Source organism: Aotus nancymaae, unplaced genomic scaffold (assembly GCF_030222135.1).
Source record: "Aotus nancymaae isolate 86718 unplaced genomic scaffold, 86718_ANA_hifiasm-v0.15.2.pri h1tg000048l, whole genome shotgun sequence".
Lineage (NCBI taxonomy): Eukaryota > Metazoa > Chordata > Mammalia > Primates > Aotidae > Aotus > Aotus nancymaae.
Window position 1 is genome coordinate 20517299 of NW_026988462.1, and position 15659 is coordinate 20532957.

The 15659-nt window shown below is 36.2% G+C and overlaps 1 protein-coding gene across 1 annotated transcript in view; it reads right to left on the reverse strand.

The window, feature by feature from the left end:
• The window catches only part of NDFIP2 (Nedd4 family interacting protein 2), a 74294-nt gene that overhangs the window by 12212 nt on the left and 46423 nt on the right, over positions 1-15659 (reverse strand). Inside the window, exons 3-4 of the mRNA XM_012445361.3 lie at positions 7276-7409; positions 772-865 (exon numbers count right to left, since the gene is read on the reverse strand). Of these exons, the coding sequence (XP_012300784.2) occupies positions 772-865; positions 7276-7409 (228 nt within the window). The remainder of the gene's footprint in view (positions 1-771; positions 866-7275; positions 7410-15659) is intronic.

Sequence of the window (15659 nt, forward strand, 5' to 3'; positions counted from 1 at the left end):
ATTTAACCAGGTTGAGAACAGAAATTAACTATATAATAGACTAATAAACTTACTTAAATGAATATTGGATTTCTACCACTGGCTTTAGTAATTTAAACAGTTTGCTGGGCATCTTATTATTTAATGAGTTTACTATGCCAATCTTTGTACTAGGAATTGAAATAATGAAGAGTATGACACAGTCTTCCCTCAAGAAGATTCAATATACTTTGTAAGTCGAATACTAAGAATTCTGCAAGATGTTAAAATGTTACTTAAGTTTCTGATCTCTAACTTCTTACCATTCCCGCAAATAAGATTACACTTTCATAACCATCTGTCTCAAGTGACACTGTTCCAGTTGCCCAAAATATCCCTTTTTCCAATCCTTCTTCTAGCTTAAGGACACTCAAATGGAAATCCTCTGCCTCAAAAGCAGAATTTATAGTTTCATTCTATATGCTCCTACGGAGCTGAATGGGCACCAACATAGCAGCATTTCTCTTTAAAAATCTGAAATAGCTTAAATATGCTTATATATATACTTTTACATGTCAGCATCTTCATAATGGCTGCAATGCATAATTATCCAGCAAGAGTTTAATAAGTTCTAGGATTCATATTTAAACATATGATCATAGTATCCATTAGTCCAATATCAGAAACCATTTACATTTTAAGCAAGGTAGACACATGCTAACAATATTTGCTTATCCTCACCATGTTACTTTAATACACATACAGCCAATACATACAAAAACAAAAATAAAATAGTTTGGAAAGATTACTTACTGAAAAATGCCAGCATGAAAATGCCATCATTCCCCACTCTGAGCTGGTCTGCATCACTGAAGTCATCTCTTGGTGGACACTCTTCCTCCTGAATCTGTAAAACATGTTACATTGGAATAGCTCACTAAAAATTACAACTTTATCATCTTAAATGTAAGTATAAAAACTTCAACAAAATCTAATGTTCTCAATTTGTTGTATAGACAAATGAAATAAGTACAATGTCTGGTACAGAGTAAGTAATCAGTAAGTGTTATTAGCAAGTACTACTTCATGGTCACATTTAAAAAGAGTAACTTTAAAGATAAAAAAGATAAAAGATTAATAACATCAAACTCAAAAATGGTATCAGGAAGATACATGTGACAGTGCTGCATTAATAATGATCGGGAAATAAGAACTTTCATAATCAGTGCTGGAGTATAAACTAGTACCACTTCTATAGCTGGCAATTTTGCAATAATTATCGAAAATAAAAATGTGCACACCCTATGATCCAGCAATGCCAGTTGTTAAAATATACTGCAGATATATATATACACACATATTATCTCTTATAAAAATTATGTATTAAAGATAATTCATTGCAGCAATGTTAATAACAGCAAAAGACTGGATACAATATAAATGTCCATCAACAGCAGATTATGTTGGGAGATAATTCTCACAAGTCTATCACGTTTCTACATGTCTTCCAGGTAGAGGCATTGGCTGTCTTTTTTCTGAAAAAGCTGCAGGCATTCAGTGCCAGCCCTTGAAAGCAGCCGCAGAAGCTATATACTGCAAAGTCTCAGGGGCAGAGTTGTCCAAGGCCTGGGAAAACCAGCCCTTGTACCAGTATGCCCTGGATGTGAGACATGGAGTTAAAGATTATTCTAGCCCAGTGCAGTGGCTCACGCCTATAATCCCACACTTTGGAAAGCCAAGCCAAGCAAATCACTTGAGGCCAAGAGTTCAAGACCAGCCTGGCCAATGGTGAAACTCTGGCACTACTAAAACTACAAATATTAGCTGTGCATGGTGGCACCTGCCTGTAATCCCAGCTACTCAGGAGGCTGAGGCATGAGAATCGCTTAAACCCGGAAGGTGGGGGTTGCAGTGAGCCTAGATCACACCACTGCACTCTAGCCTGGGCAACAGAGTGAGAGTGTCTCAAAAAAAATATTTTGAAACTTTAAGATTTAATGATTGCCATGCTTAGTTTCGGTCTTCCGTGGGGCTTGTACCCCTTTTGTCGGCCAATTTCTCCCTTTTGGAACCAGAATATTTACCTAATGCCTACAGCCCCATTTTATCTTAGAAATAATTAACTGGTTTTTTATTTTATAGGCTCATAGGTGGAAGGGACTTGCCTTGTCTCAGATGAGACTGGATTATTGACTTTTGAGTTAATGCTGGAATGAGTTAAGATTCTGGGGAACTGCTGGGAAGGCATGATTGTATTTTGAAATGTGAGAAGGACATGAGATCTGGGAGGGGCCAGGGACAGAATGATATGGTTTGATCTGTGTCCTCATCCAAATCTCATGTTCAACTGTAATCCTCAATAGTCAGAGGCTGGGCCTGGTAGGAGGTAGGTGATTGGATCATGGCGGTGGTTTCTAATGGTTTAACATCATTCCCCTATTCTCATAATAGTAAGTGAGTGACTGTTTTTTGTGAAATCTGGTTGTTTAAAACTGTACGGTATGACCCCTCCAATCTCTCTTCTTCCTGTAAAATGTGCCTTCCATGCCCTATAAAATGTGCCTGCTTCCCCTTTACCTTCCGCCGCAATTGTAAGTTTCCTGAGGCCTCCTCAGAAGCTGCTATGTTTCCTGTACAGCCTGCAGAACTGTGGATCAATTAAACCTCTTTTCTTTATAAATTACCCGGTCTTGGGTATTTCATTACAGGAGTGTGAAAATGGACTAATACCATATATCATCTCAGCTGAGTGTGAATAATTCAATTTTGTGAGACAGTCTAAGAAGCTAGGGCTAGGCTCAAGATCACATAATTAGGAGGGTCAAAGTAGTACTTGAATCCAGGACACTATGCTCTTTCCATACAATCATGGATGGTAGTCTCACTAAGCATACTGCTATCCTGAAATTTAAAAACTTTCAAAACTATTTTATATTGTTTATTATTTGGGAACAAAGATTCCTTAAATTGTGCAGTCATATATCATAGGTAAACTTTATACACTAAATTTAATAACTGGCCATGACTATAATATTTATAAATTTTTATATAATTTCAAATTAGTTCAATAAATAAGCATTAAAGCACAGTAAGAACAAAAAACTATCAGTGTGATTACAAAAATATATTTCATATTGTGTATTTTAAAACATCAGTCCACGCCAGGCATGGTGGCTTACATCTGTAAATCCCAGCACTCTGGGAGGCCAAGGTGGGCGGATCACTTGAGGTCAGGGGACTAGCCTGGCCAACACGGTGAAACCCCATGTCTACTAAAAATACGAAAAAAATTAGACAGGCATGGTAGCATGCTCCTGTAGTCCCAGCTTTGGGAAGCTGAGGCAGGAGAACTGTTTGAACTGGGGAGGCCGACATTTGCACTGAGTCGAGATAGCACCACTGCATTCCAGCCCAGGCAACAGAGTAAGACTCTACCTCGATTTAAAAAAATAAAAGATCAGTACAGAGATTTTATCAAAAATCTGTTTGCACTCAGTCGAGATAGCACCACTGCATTCCAGCCTGGGCAACAGAGTGAGACTCTGCCTTGATTTTTAAAAAAAAAAAATCGGTACAGAGATTTTATCAAAAGTCATCATTTAGGGAAAAAAAAAAATTGTAAGACAAGATCTCACTTGTCGCCCAGGCTGGAAGGCAGTGGCACAATGAAGGCTCACTGCAGTCTTGATCTGGGATCACTACACCCTCAATCTCTTGTGCTCAAGTGATCCTACCACTTCAGCCTTTCAAGTAGCTGGAACTACAGGGGTGCACCACCACATCCTGCTGATTTTATTTTTTAAGCAGAAATAAGTTCTCGCTACGTTGCCCAGGCTGGTCTCAAACTCCTGAGCTCAAGCAATCTGTCTGCCTCAGCCTCCCAAAGTGCTGAGACTACAGGAGTGAGCCACAGCAATATGCCCAAAGATGTCTCTTATAATTTTAACAACAGAAAAAAACATACACACACACAAACATTTGAAAATACTCTTAATTGTTCACTAGAGTGGAATGGCCACTAAGTTTCAATAGCATATTGATTCCAGAGAATTTACTCAACTATTAAAAAACAGGAAAATATTTTTATAAGATGTTTAAAAAATAAAATGGTATCTAGGCAATAATTTCAACTACATTAAACATTAATTTGTAAATCCTAAAACTGGCAAAGACATTGAAACATTTTAAAATAGCTGTAATAGAACATCTATATTATTTTCTTCTTCCTATTTTCCCACATTGGCTAATACAAAGAAAGCATTCCTTAACTTAATCAACTGTCATTTACTAAAAAACAAAAATGTGCCTGATAATAACTAGGTACTGGGAATGTAAATGCAAGATCTCTGTCCTAGAGTTGCTCACAATTTATCCAGCGCTAGTTCTAATGTCAAAAGACAAGTTACTGCAACAATTTAAAATAAGTTACAAAAAAAGAACCCTACCCATTATAAGATTATGAAATGAGCCTACCTCACGAACAAGCCATGTTCTAAACATTTTATAAAATAAATGGTTTGGAATTAGCATTTTTCACAGAAATATTAAAAATGAGTTGTCATTTTCAGAAATCTACTTAACCATTCCATCATATAGAGGCAATTCTACGCATTAGAAATAGGAAATAGAAAAAACAGTAGTTTTAAAGTCTCTTGACTATCTATATTGTCCCAATAAGAGTTGATACAGGAAATAAGCTTTCAACTCACCTAGCTGAGACTCATTTACAACTGAATGTACTCAAATGCTAATTAGATGAGATTTTTTTTTCAATTTTTAAATTTTGCTTGTAATTGACAAAAACTGCATATATTTATGATGTACAACGTTTTAAAATGTGTATACATTGTGGAGTGGCTAAATTGAGCTAATTAGCATGTACAGTACCTCACATATCATTTTTTTTTTGTGGCAAGAACATTTAAAATCTACTCTCCTAGCAATTTTCAATCATAGACCAGTTTTTTATCTGAATCAGGTATGGAGACTCATATGCAAACATTCATACTTTGCACAAAGAGGGTGCTGAAGCACTGGGTTAGGAAGTGCTGGTAAATTTAAAAGATTTTTTAGAAGACCTAAGTTAGTCTCTTATACACAATTCTACTAATACTTTGCTGACTATGAAAGTTTCCACAATGCTCATAGGCTGGGGTTACAATGATACCAGAAGCAGATGAAAACAGAGAACTTTTCTTTATGGACATGTTCCAATTCCAGCTGAGAACTACTATTACTTTCTAAAACAGGGTGCTAGAAATGATGACAATGAGGGAATGCAACAGTAACATTTCAGACTTTTCTCTCCAAAAGGGGTAAAATCAACTTTCTTCAAAGCACACATAGCAAGACTTAATGCTTCCTACGTTGCCTTTAGAATTCTATCCTATTGTATGCAGGTTAGGGCAGTAAAGGATCTAAGGTCCATAATACTCTTTAAGGACCTCTGCCATTGTCAAGGTCTCCAGGGAAACATTCCCTGAGAAACTGAGTTATTAGGACTTTCAGAGATAGAGAGGAATCTACTTCTCTGAGAGATATGAATGTGCATTACAAATATATGTGTTCTAAGTAACCTAGAACTGATTTAGACAGAAACTCCCTATTTAGATCTATCCTCCTTCTCTAAGATGTTCCCCTCACAGCAACAAAAATCCTTATTGACTCAGTTATATTATGCCACTGTGTTGAGACTTACTTTCCTCCTCTGTGAGGGAAAAGGTATAAAAAACAAATTCAGAGTTTTCTGTCTTTATCTACCTTCATAACTGTGTCCAAAGCTATTTATGATGACGCTTAACCCTGTGTGTGCTAGAAGAGGGTAGTGGGAGCAGGCATAAAAAGGGTGATTGCTGATGAAAGAAATACATCCAGGGCACATGCTCATCTCTCAGAGGAGCAGCTCACTGGACTCTGACCTCATAGCAGCTAGAGGAGAATGCCATACATGGAAGCACATCTCTCTCCCTTGACTCCTTACCTAATTCTAGCTTTCCTGGGTGAATTGATTTTTTTCATCTTTTTCCTGAACAAAATGGAATGAATCCATGGATCTGAAATGACATCTCTCAAATCTGAAGCAGGAAAAAAAATGCAAAAAATTCTAGCCCTCCTTGTAGCCACACTAAAATATAAATAATTTCTGCCTCTTACCTGGCTGCAGAATAGCAGATGTGTATCTCACTGACTCTCCATTACTGAGACAGCCACTCCTTTTACCAGAACAAAGAATAATTTACATGTATCTAGAATATGTTATTTTTTAAATAACATATTCTACTGTAGAATTTTGGAATGATGAGCAAGCATTCTGTCTTCCTCATCTTCCTTTATTCTATTACTAAGAAAGGAAGATGAGGAAGACAGAATGCTTACTCAACATTCCAAAATTCTAGAGTTGAATATGTTATTTAAAAAAACAGCTGACAAAAATAATTTGAAGGCCTTGTAACATTTCTGTGTTTTTCGGCTACCTTGAGTTCTTTCACGGTCACTAAACTGACTATGCTAATATAGAAAACATGAATAGAAAAAAAAGATGATTCACAATTAAAATGATAGACCATGGAATTTAAACTATGTAAGAAAAAAAGAAATAAGTACATGGACAGCAAAGAAGTCAATGAACTTGAGGTCTGGGCAAAGAGAAGAACTGTCCAAGTGGTGGTAACCAGAGTGAGTGAGTTAGTGTGGGAGGTGAAGGCTAGCACATGAGATGCCTGAAATCAAAATTTAGGAAGTGATAAGTGAAGAAGAGCAACAGAAAAGAGGAAGTCAAGAGATGGAGAGGTGAATTTAACTAGGAAAATGCCAATTTCAACAAAAGTGACAACACACATAAGCAACAGTAGAACAAACAGAGTAACCTTCCAACAATACAGGGGTTAGGGATACCGACCAACCCCCATGCAGTAGAAAACTTGAGTATAACGCTGCCTTCTCCAAAACTTAACTACTCACAGCCTACTGCTAACTAGAAGCCTTACTGATAACATAAATAGTCAATAACACATAAATAAACTAGTATCTACATATATTTTATACATTCACGACATGCCTTTTCTTAATTTTTTCGATATTTCTATGCTACACAATTCGTTGCAAGTTTTTTCAAATTGCTGCAGATCTCCAAAATACTTTTCCAATATATTAATTTAAAACAATCTGCATACAAGTAGACCTGTGAAGTTCAAACCCATGATGTTCAGAAAAAAGTCTACATACATACTTATACACAGAGTTATTTTAAGCATTACTAAATGTACATATCAATTAACAAAAAAAATTTTATCAAAAGAAATGATGAAATTTTCTTACTCTTTGAGATGTTTCTGCTGCTGCAGCTGCCATTGCAGCAGCTTTAGCCTTCTCAGCTTCATCGTATGTAGGAAGAGAGGTAGCAACACTATAGGGAGGTGGCACAGGATAAAACTCACCGTAAACTTCTGTATCTGCAGAAAGAATTCAAAAAGAATAAACAGTAAACACTATTTAATTTTGTAGCCATAGCCATAACTTAATCATTTACAATATGCCACTAATACATGACTACTATTGCTATTATATAGTACTATGTTATAAGCTACAAAATATATAAATTAATATTATAATCATATATCTTAGTTTAGTTCAAATTTATTATAAAAAGAAAGAATGGATAAATACCATTTAAAGGCTAACACACTAAACAAGAACCTCCAGAATGAGATTCTGAAAAGGAGTGCCAGACAAGAGAAGTAAGAATCTCACAATACATGAGCATCCTATATGTGCTTAGTAGTATGCACAAAAAACTTAGTTTACTTGCCCACTATCTCACAGTCAAAAAGCAAAAAGAAAAAGTCAAATATCATAATAACAAACATTTACATAGTACAACCATTTCATATACCACTTCTATATACATTGATCTTAGCATCTCTGAGGTTCAGAAAAGTTAAGTGACTTACACAATACTAAACATTAAGTGGCAGATACAGGGAGCTCCTGACCGTAAATACTTTGCTCTGATAACATATAAGGGGTAATTTTTTTACACATGTTGATTTCAGCAATCTCTTAAGCAAACTCAGTATCTTCCTTTGCTAAAAGATAAAGGTTTTACCTTTTTTCACTCTTATCCCTTTCTCTTCCCATTTTTCCTTTATCCATTTAGTTCTTTAGATTTTCTTTTATGAAGTATTTCACCCTCAAATTTTTGAAATGTAATCTCCAAAAATACATTACAATAGAAGATACAGACTGCTTATTTTAAAAATAAAACCACATCACTCACTACAACATAAGTAGCAAAGTAAAATGCTACAGTTCAATCAACTCATTAGACTTATGCTAGAGTCACTGACATGAAAAAAAAAGGTAGATTCTAAAAGTAGCATGCACCATGTTGTTTGACATCACTTTTGTATTTTCCTCCATAATAACTACAGTAGTTTCATATAAGGATACCTAGTTTTATATACTTTGCTTTCATGTATTTTGCAAATACTGTTTTTCTTACAAACTGAAGGTCTGCAGCAATTCTGCATTGAACAAGTATATCAGCACCATTTTTCCAAGAGCATGTGCTTACTCTGTGTGTCTGTCATATTTTGGTACTTCTAGCAATATTTCAAATGTTTCCAGTACTATTATTATATCTTTTATGGTGATCTGTGGTCAGTGATCATTGATGTCACTATTGTAGTTGTTTTGGGGCACCACAAACCATGCTCATAGAATATAAATGTTGTATATGTTTTGTCACACGTTTCTCACTCTAATTCAAAAGCTTAGAAACAATTAAGCCTAGCAAGGATGGCATGTCAAAAGCCAAGATACACCAAAAGCCAGACCTCTGACCCCAAACAGCCAAGTTATGAATGCAAAGGAAAAGTTGCTGAAGGAAAATAAAAGTGCTACTACAGTGAACACACAAGTAATAAGAAAAGGAAACTACTTTTTTGCTGCTATGGAGAAAGTTCTAGTTCCACTTAGAAGATCAAACCAGCCACAACATTCCTATATGCCAAAGCCTGGTCCAGAGGAAGGTGCTGACTCTCTTCAATTCTATGAAGACTGAGAGAAGAGAGGAAGGTACAGAAGAAAAGTTGGAAGCTGGGAGAGGTTGGTTTGTTTATGTGGTTTAATCAAAGAAGTCATCTTCATAAAAGTGCAATATGAAGCAGCAAGTGCTGACGTAGAAGCTGCAGCAAATTATGCAGAAGATCTAGCGAAGATCACTGACGAAGGTGGCTACACTAAACAACAGATTTTCAATGTGGATGACACAGCTTTCAATTGGAAGATGCCTTCTAGGACTTTCAGAGCTAGAGAAGAGTCAATTCCTGGTTTCAAAGCTTCAAAGGGCAGCAGCCCTTTGAACTCTCTTGCAAGGAGTTAATTCAGCTGGGAACTTTAAGTTGAAGTCAATGCTCTTTTACCATTCTGAAGATCATAGAGCGCTTAAGAATTATGCTAAGTCTACTCAGTGCTCTATAAATGGAACAACAAAGCCTGATGACAGCACATCTGTTTGCAGCATGGTTTACTGAATATTTTAAGACCACTGTTGAAAGCTCAGAAAAAAAGAAAAAGATGTCAAAATATTACTGCTCACTGACAATGCACCTGGTCACTCAAGACCTCTGAATGATGTACAAGAAGATTAATGTTGTTTTCATGCCTACTAACAAAACATCCATTCTGTGGCCCATGGATCAAGGGGTCATTCTGACTTTCAAGTCTTAGGATTTTAGAGATATATTTCATAACGCGATTGCTGCCATAGGTAGTGATTTCTCTGATGGATCTGGGCAAAGTAAACTGAAAACGTTCTGGACAGGATTCACTATTCTAGATGCCATTAAAAACACTCAGGATCATGAGAGAAGGTCAAAATATCAGCATTAACGGGATTTGGAAGAAGTTGATTCCAACCATCACAGATGACTGAGGGGTTCAAGACTTCAGTGTAGAAACAAGAAGTAGAATTAGAAGTGGGGCCTGACCATGGATATCCCCCACATGGACATCGAAGCACTGAAAAAACTCAACAAGAATAAAAAACTGGTCAAGAAGCTGGCCAAGAAGTATGATGCGTTTTTGGCCTCAGAGTCTCTGATCAAGCAGATTCCACGAATCCTTGGTCCAGGCCTAAATAAGGCAGGAAAGTTCCCCTCCCTGCTCACACACAATGAAAACATGGTGGCCAAAGTGGATAAGGTGAAGTCCACGATCAAGTTCCAAATGAAGAAGGTGTTATGTCTGGCTGTGGCTGTTGGTCATGTGAAGATGACAGACGATGAGCTTGTGTATAACATTCACCTGGCTGTCAATTTCTTGGTGTCATTGCTCAAGAAAAACTGGCAGAATGTCCGGGCCTTATATATCAAGAGCACCATGGGCAAGCCCCAGCGCCTATATTAAGTCACATTTGAATAAATTCTATTACCAGTCAAAAAAAAAAAAAGAAGTGGGGCCTGAAAATGTGACTGAATTTCTGCAACCTCGTGGCAAAACCTGAAGAAAAGTTGCTTATGGATGAGCAACAAAAGTGATTTCTTGAGATGGGAGATACTCCTGGTGAAGATGCTGTGAACATTGTTGAAATGACAAAAAAGGATTTAGATTACATAAGTTTAACTGATAAAGCAGTGGCAGGGTTTGAGAAAACTGACTCCAGTTTTGGAAGAAGTCCTAGTGTAGGTAAAATGCCATAAACAGCACTGCACGCTACAGATAATTCTTTCATAAAACAAGGAGTCAATTGGTATAGCAAACTTCATTGCTGTCTTATTTTAACAAATTGCCACAGCTGGAGCTGGGCACAGTAGCTTGCACCTGTAATCCCAGCTACTCGGAAAGCTTAGGCAAAAGTATCACTTGAAGCTAGAAGTTTGAGAGCAGCCTGGCCAACATGGGGAGATTCCATTTTTAAAGTCATTAAACTAAAAAAAAAAAAAAAAAATAGCTGTCCCTATAGTGCCAGCTACTCAGGATTTTGCTTGAGCCCAGGAGTCCGAGACTACAGTGAGCTATGAGAGTGCCACTGGATCCTGTTTCTTAAAGAAAAAAAAAAAAAAAGATGAAAAAAAAATTGCCATAGCCACCCCAACATTCAGCAACCACCACCCTGATCAGTCAGCAGCCATCATCATCAACGTTGAAGCAAGATCTTCCACCAAGAAAAAGATTACAACTCACTTAAGCTCTGATGACTACTAGCATCTTTTAGCAATAGTTTTAAATTAAGATATGTACATTTTTTTAACGTAACGCTACTGCACCCTTAAGAGTTTAGTGTAAACATAACTTTTATATGCACTGGGAAACCAAAAAAATCGTGTGACTCTCTTTACTGAGATATTCGCTTTACTATAGTAGTCTGAAAATGAACTAGCAATATTTCTGAAGTATGCTTGTATTTTTTATTTGTTTACAATTTTCTCTATCAGAATTTCTTGCATTTCCAACCTAAAAACACATTTTACTCTAGCAATACTTCTGTATTTTCATGCATATAAGTTTTAAAACAATTTTTAATGCTATCAATAAGAGCTAAAGATCCGAAGTTAGGTCATTTTTCATCTAATCACATGGAATTGGTACTAGCAGTATAATACTGAATGTTATCAAACACAAGAAACAAGAGTCAAATTCTTAAAAAAGATTACCAGGATGTAAAAACAGAAGTGGTCAAGGAAACGGATTTCCTTAGTTCTGAAAATAGAGTAGAAGCAAAATCGAAGTAGAAACACAAATTTTAAGGCAGTAACATTAAAATTGTAAATTTTAAAAACTGGAAGAATGGCACACATTATCCAAGGAGATGTGATCTTTTATAATACCAAGAATGTAAATTTTTGAAAGGTTTTAATATTCAAGATAGAAAAAAAAATCCCTCCTACTAATAGATGAAAGTTGAGTAGGAAAACTGAATTGCTACAGCTTTTTCACTTCTAAATTTTACTTATTTTTCTTCTACTCTTTCAAGAGAGTAGTTCTCAACCAGAGGATTTAAAGTCTGGCAAGCTCCAGGTCCGAATCCTCCTCTTAGAATTGTGTGACCTCAAGCAAATCACTTAAGCACTATGAAGCTGTACTTTCTCATCCATAAAACTGATACAGCAGGGCTGTTACTTGCTATTATGGGATAAAACAGAAGAGTATTCAAAAGGACTCTGTAAACTGTGAAGCATTATACAAATGTCACGTATAATTATTTACGTTGCTCAGATCTACAAAAATTAGCCAAAAAGTGATCTAATGGAGACTACAATCTCTGCAAAATCTAGCACAGCCCACGTTTAAAATACATTCATGCATCACTTACTGACAGAGATATGTTCTGAGACATGCGTTAAGCAATTGAGTCTTTGTGGAATATCACAGAGTATACTTATACAAACCTAGAGTGTAAAGCCTACTACATAACTAGGCTATATGGTATATAGCCTATTGCTTCCAGACTACAAACTTGTACAGCATGTTACTATACTGAACACTCTAGGCAACCGCAACACAATGTTAAGTATCTGTATTATATAAATATATCTAAACATAGAAAGAGTACAGTAAAAATATGGTATAAAATATTAAAAAATGGCACATCTGGATAGGGCACCTACAATGAATGGAGCCTGTAAGACTGTAAGTTGCTCTGGGTGAGTCAGTGAGTGACAAGTGAACCTGAAGGCCTAGACATTACCATACACTACCAGAGATTTTATAAATACTGTACACCTAGCCTACTCTAGATTTACTTTAAAATATTTTTCTTACTTCAATAACAAATCTCAGCTTTCTGTACTTTTTTACTTCATAAACTTTTAAATTTAACTTTGTGACTCCTTTATAAGAACACTTACCTTAAAACACAAACACACTGTACAGTGTACAAAAATAATTTTAAAATCCTTATTCCACAATCTTTTTTCTATTTTTTAATTTTTTTTCAACTTTAAACTTTTTTTGTTTTTTAAGACAAGGTCTCACTCAGTCACTCACGCTGGAGTGTAGTGTCACAATCACAGCTCACTTCAGCCTCAACTTCCCAGGCTCAATCAGTTCTCTTACCTCAGCCTCCCAAGTAGCTGGGACTACAGGTGTGCACTGCCATGCCCAACTAATTTTTGTATTTTTTGTTGACTGGGGGTTTCACCAAGTTGCCCAGGCTGGTCTCAAACTCCTAGGTTGTGATTTTCCCACCTCAGCCTCCCAAAGCACTGGGATTATAGGCACGTGCCACCATGCTTGGCTAGCTTTTTTGTTAAAAACTGCAACTCAAATCACACACATTAGCTTAGGCCTACACCAGGTCAGGATCATCAACATCATTATCTTCCACCTCTACATTTGTCCCACTGGAAGGTCTTCAGGGGCAAAAACACACATGGAGCTGTCATCTCCTGTGATAACAAATGCCTTCTGGAATACTTCCTGAAAGATCTGCCTGAGGCTGTTTTACAGTTAACTTGCTTTTTATAAGTAGAAGAAATATACTCTAAAATAATAATAGTATAGTAAATACACAAATCAGTAATACAGTCATTACCATTATCAAGTATTATATACTGTACATAATTGTATGTGCTAGAATTGTACACAACTGACAGTGTAGTGGGTTTGTTTACACCAGCACTGCCACAAACACATGAGTAATGCAACCTTATGACAGCTACCATGTTTCTAGATGACAGAAATTTTTCAGCACCATTGTATATACAGTCTATCACTGGTCAAAATGTTGTTATGCAGCATGAGCATACATCTTTAAACAAAGTGAGAATAACCCAATTATACCATCCAGACTTAGTGATTATTTTTAACATATCTTGGAATTTCCTTTACATGGCAATGTTCACCTATTTCTTAAATAATGGGGATCACATCATGTATGTCATTTTATATGCTTCTTTTTAAATTTGCTATTTCAAAGTAAGTGATATTAGTAAAGTCTTCAAAAAAACATAATTTTAATGACTATGCAATATTTAAACATACTATCATTTCAAAATATATTTGATTCCCCTAATTTGAGCATGTGTGATGCTTCCATTTGTAGTTATTAAAACCACTTGCTGTCTTTGCTTCCTCCATATCTGTGCTCTTTTTAACCCATTATATACCAGGTTTCTATTTGTAACAGTCCAAAGAATCCATTACAGCAAAAGTGACCACTGATCTTCAAATAGCCAAAATCACAGGACACTGCAATTATAGAGCATGACTGTACACTTTAGAATTAGATATATCTGAGCTTGAATTCTGTCTTTACCAATGAGAAGCTATGTGGACACAGGCAAGTTATTTAACATGATTTAGTTTTCTCCTCTGTAAAATGGATCTTATTTTTACAGATGTGATTTACCCAGGACGGCTGGAAAATCAATGAGCTATATACCTAAGAACTTGGAGAAAGGACAGGTATGCAGTAAGCACACAATACTGCTAGGTATAATCTTCTTAAATTCTTGACCAGCTACTTCTTTTTAAAAAATTCTCTCCTTTCTCGGCTTCTAGAATATTCTTTTCAGAGTCCTCTCCTATCTGCCTAATAGTTCTTCTTTACTTGTACTGCTAGTCTTCAAGGTTCTCCGTTACCCTTTATCTAACTTCATTCTCCCAAAGGTCCTTGGATGACTCTATCCTAATGTTTCTCATACCTCTCCAGCTTCTGTTTTGCCGACCTGCTCATCTTCCTCTACTCACTGTTAAATATTGTAGTTTCTCAGCATAGACAACTTCTTCCTATTCTCTACTCTCTCCCCTGCTATTTTATTCATGGATTAAGAATTCAACTACCAACTATACGCAGTTGATTTGCAACAATTTATTTCCAGCCCAAACCTCTCCTCTGAATTTCAGGCTTATTTGATATGGGTCTATTTGTTATCACTTGACTGCCTATTTGATATCTCCTCTTTAGTTCTCAAAGGCGCCTAAAATTCAACATGGACAAAAAAATAACATTTTGATCTTCATCCCAAACCTGTTCCTTTTCAGTAATACTTGGGCATCATTCTTAACCCCTTTTCCCTCATCCTTATCCAATTTGTCACCAAGGCATTGATTTTTACTTCCTACATATTGCTTGAATCTGCGTACTCTTCTTCACTACCAGCACCCTAGTCCAAACTACCAGTATCTCCTGTCTGAAATTTTAGCAGCTCTACCTCTTCTCTCCATCTGCTAAGAGCATGAAGTTATAGATCTCACTAATATTGCAAATACTTTAAAATATTCACAAATCTAAATCCAGAATAGATTAGAACATGACATGAAAAATCATGTATTTCAGAACATGGAGCTAGATTAGCTTAAAGAAATAAGATATCTCATGTCATCAAAAATTAAAAGAGAAAAACCATACACAGTAGTTCTGCCTTATGCATGGTTTTGCTTTCCACAGTTTCAGTGACCGCATGGTCAACTGCAATCCAGAAATATTCAATAGAAAACTATAGAAAAAAACAACTCATAAGTTTTAAACTGTGTACTGTTCTGAATAACATGATAAAATCTTACACCAACCCACTGTGTCCTGCTCAGGATATGAATCATCCCTTTGTCCAGTGTATATATGCTGTCAACACTACCCACCCATCAGTCATTTAGCAGCTCTAGGTTATCTAATCTACGATTGAAGTATAGGAGTACTTGTGTCCAAGTAACTCTATTTTACTTAATAATGGCTGCAAAACACAAGAACAGATACGCTG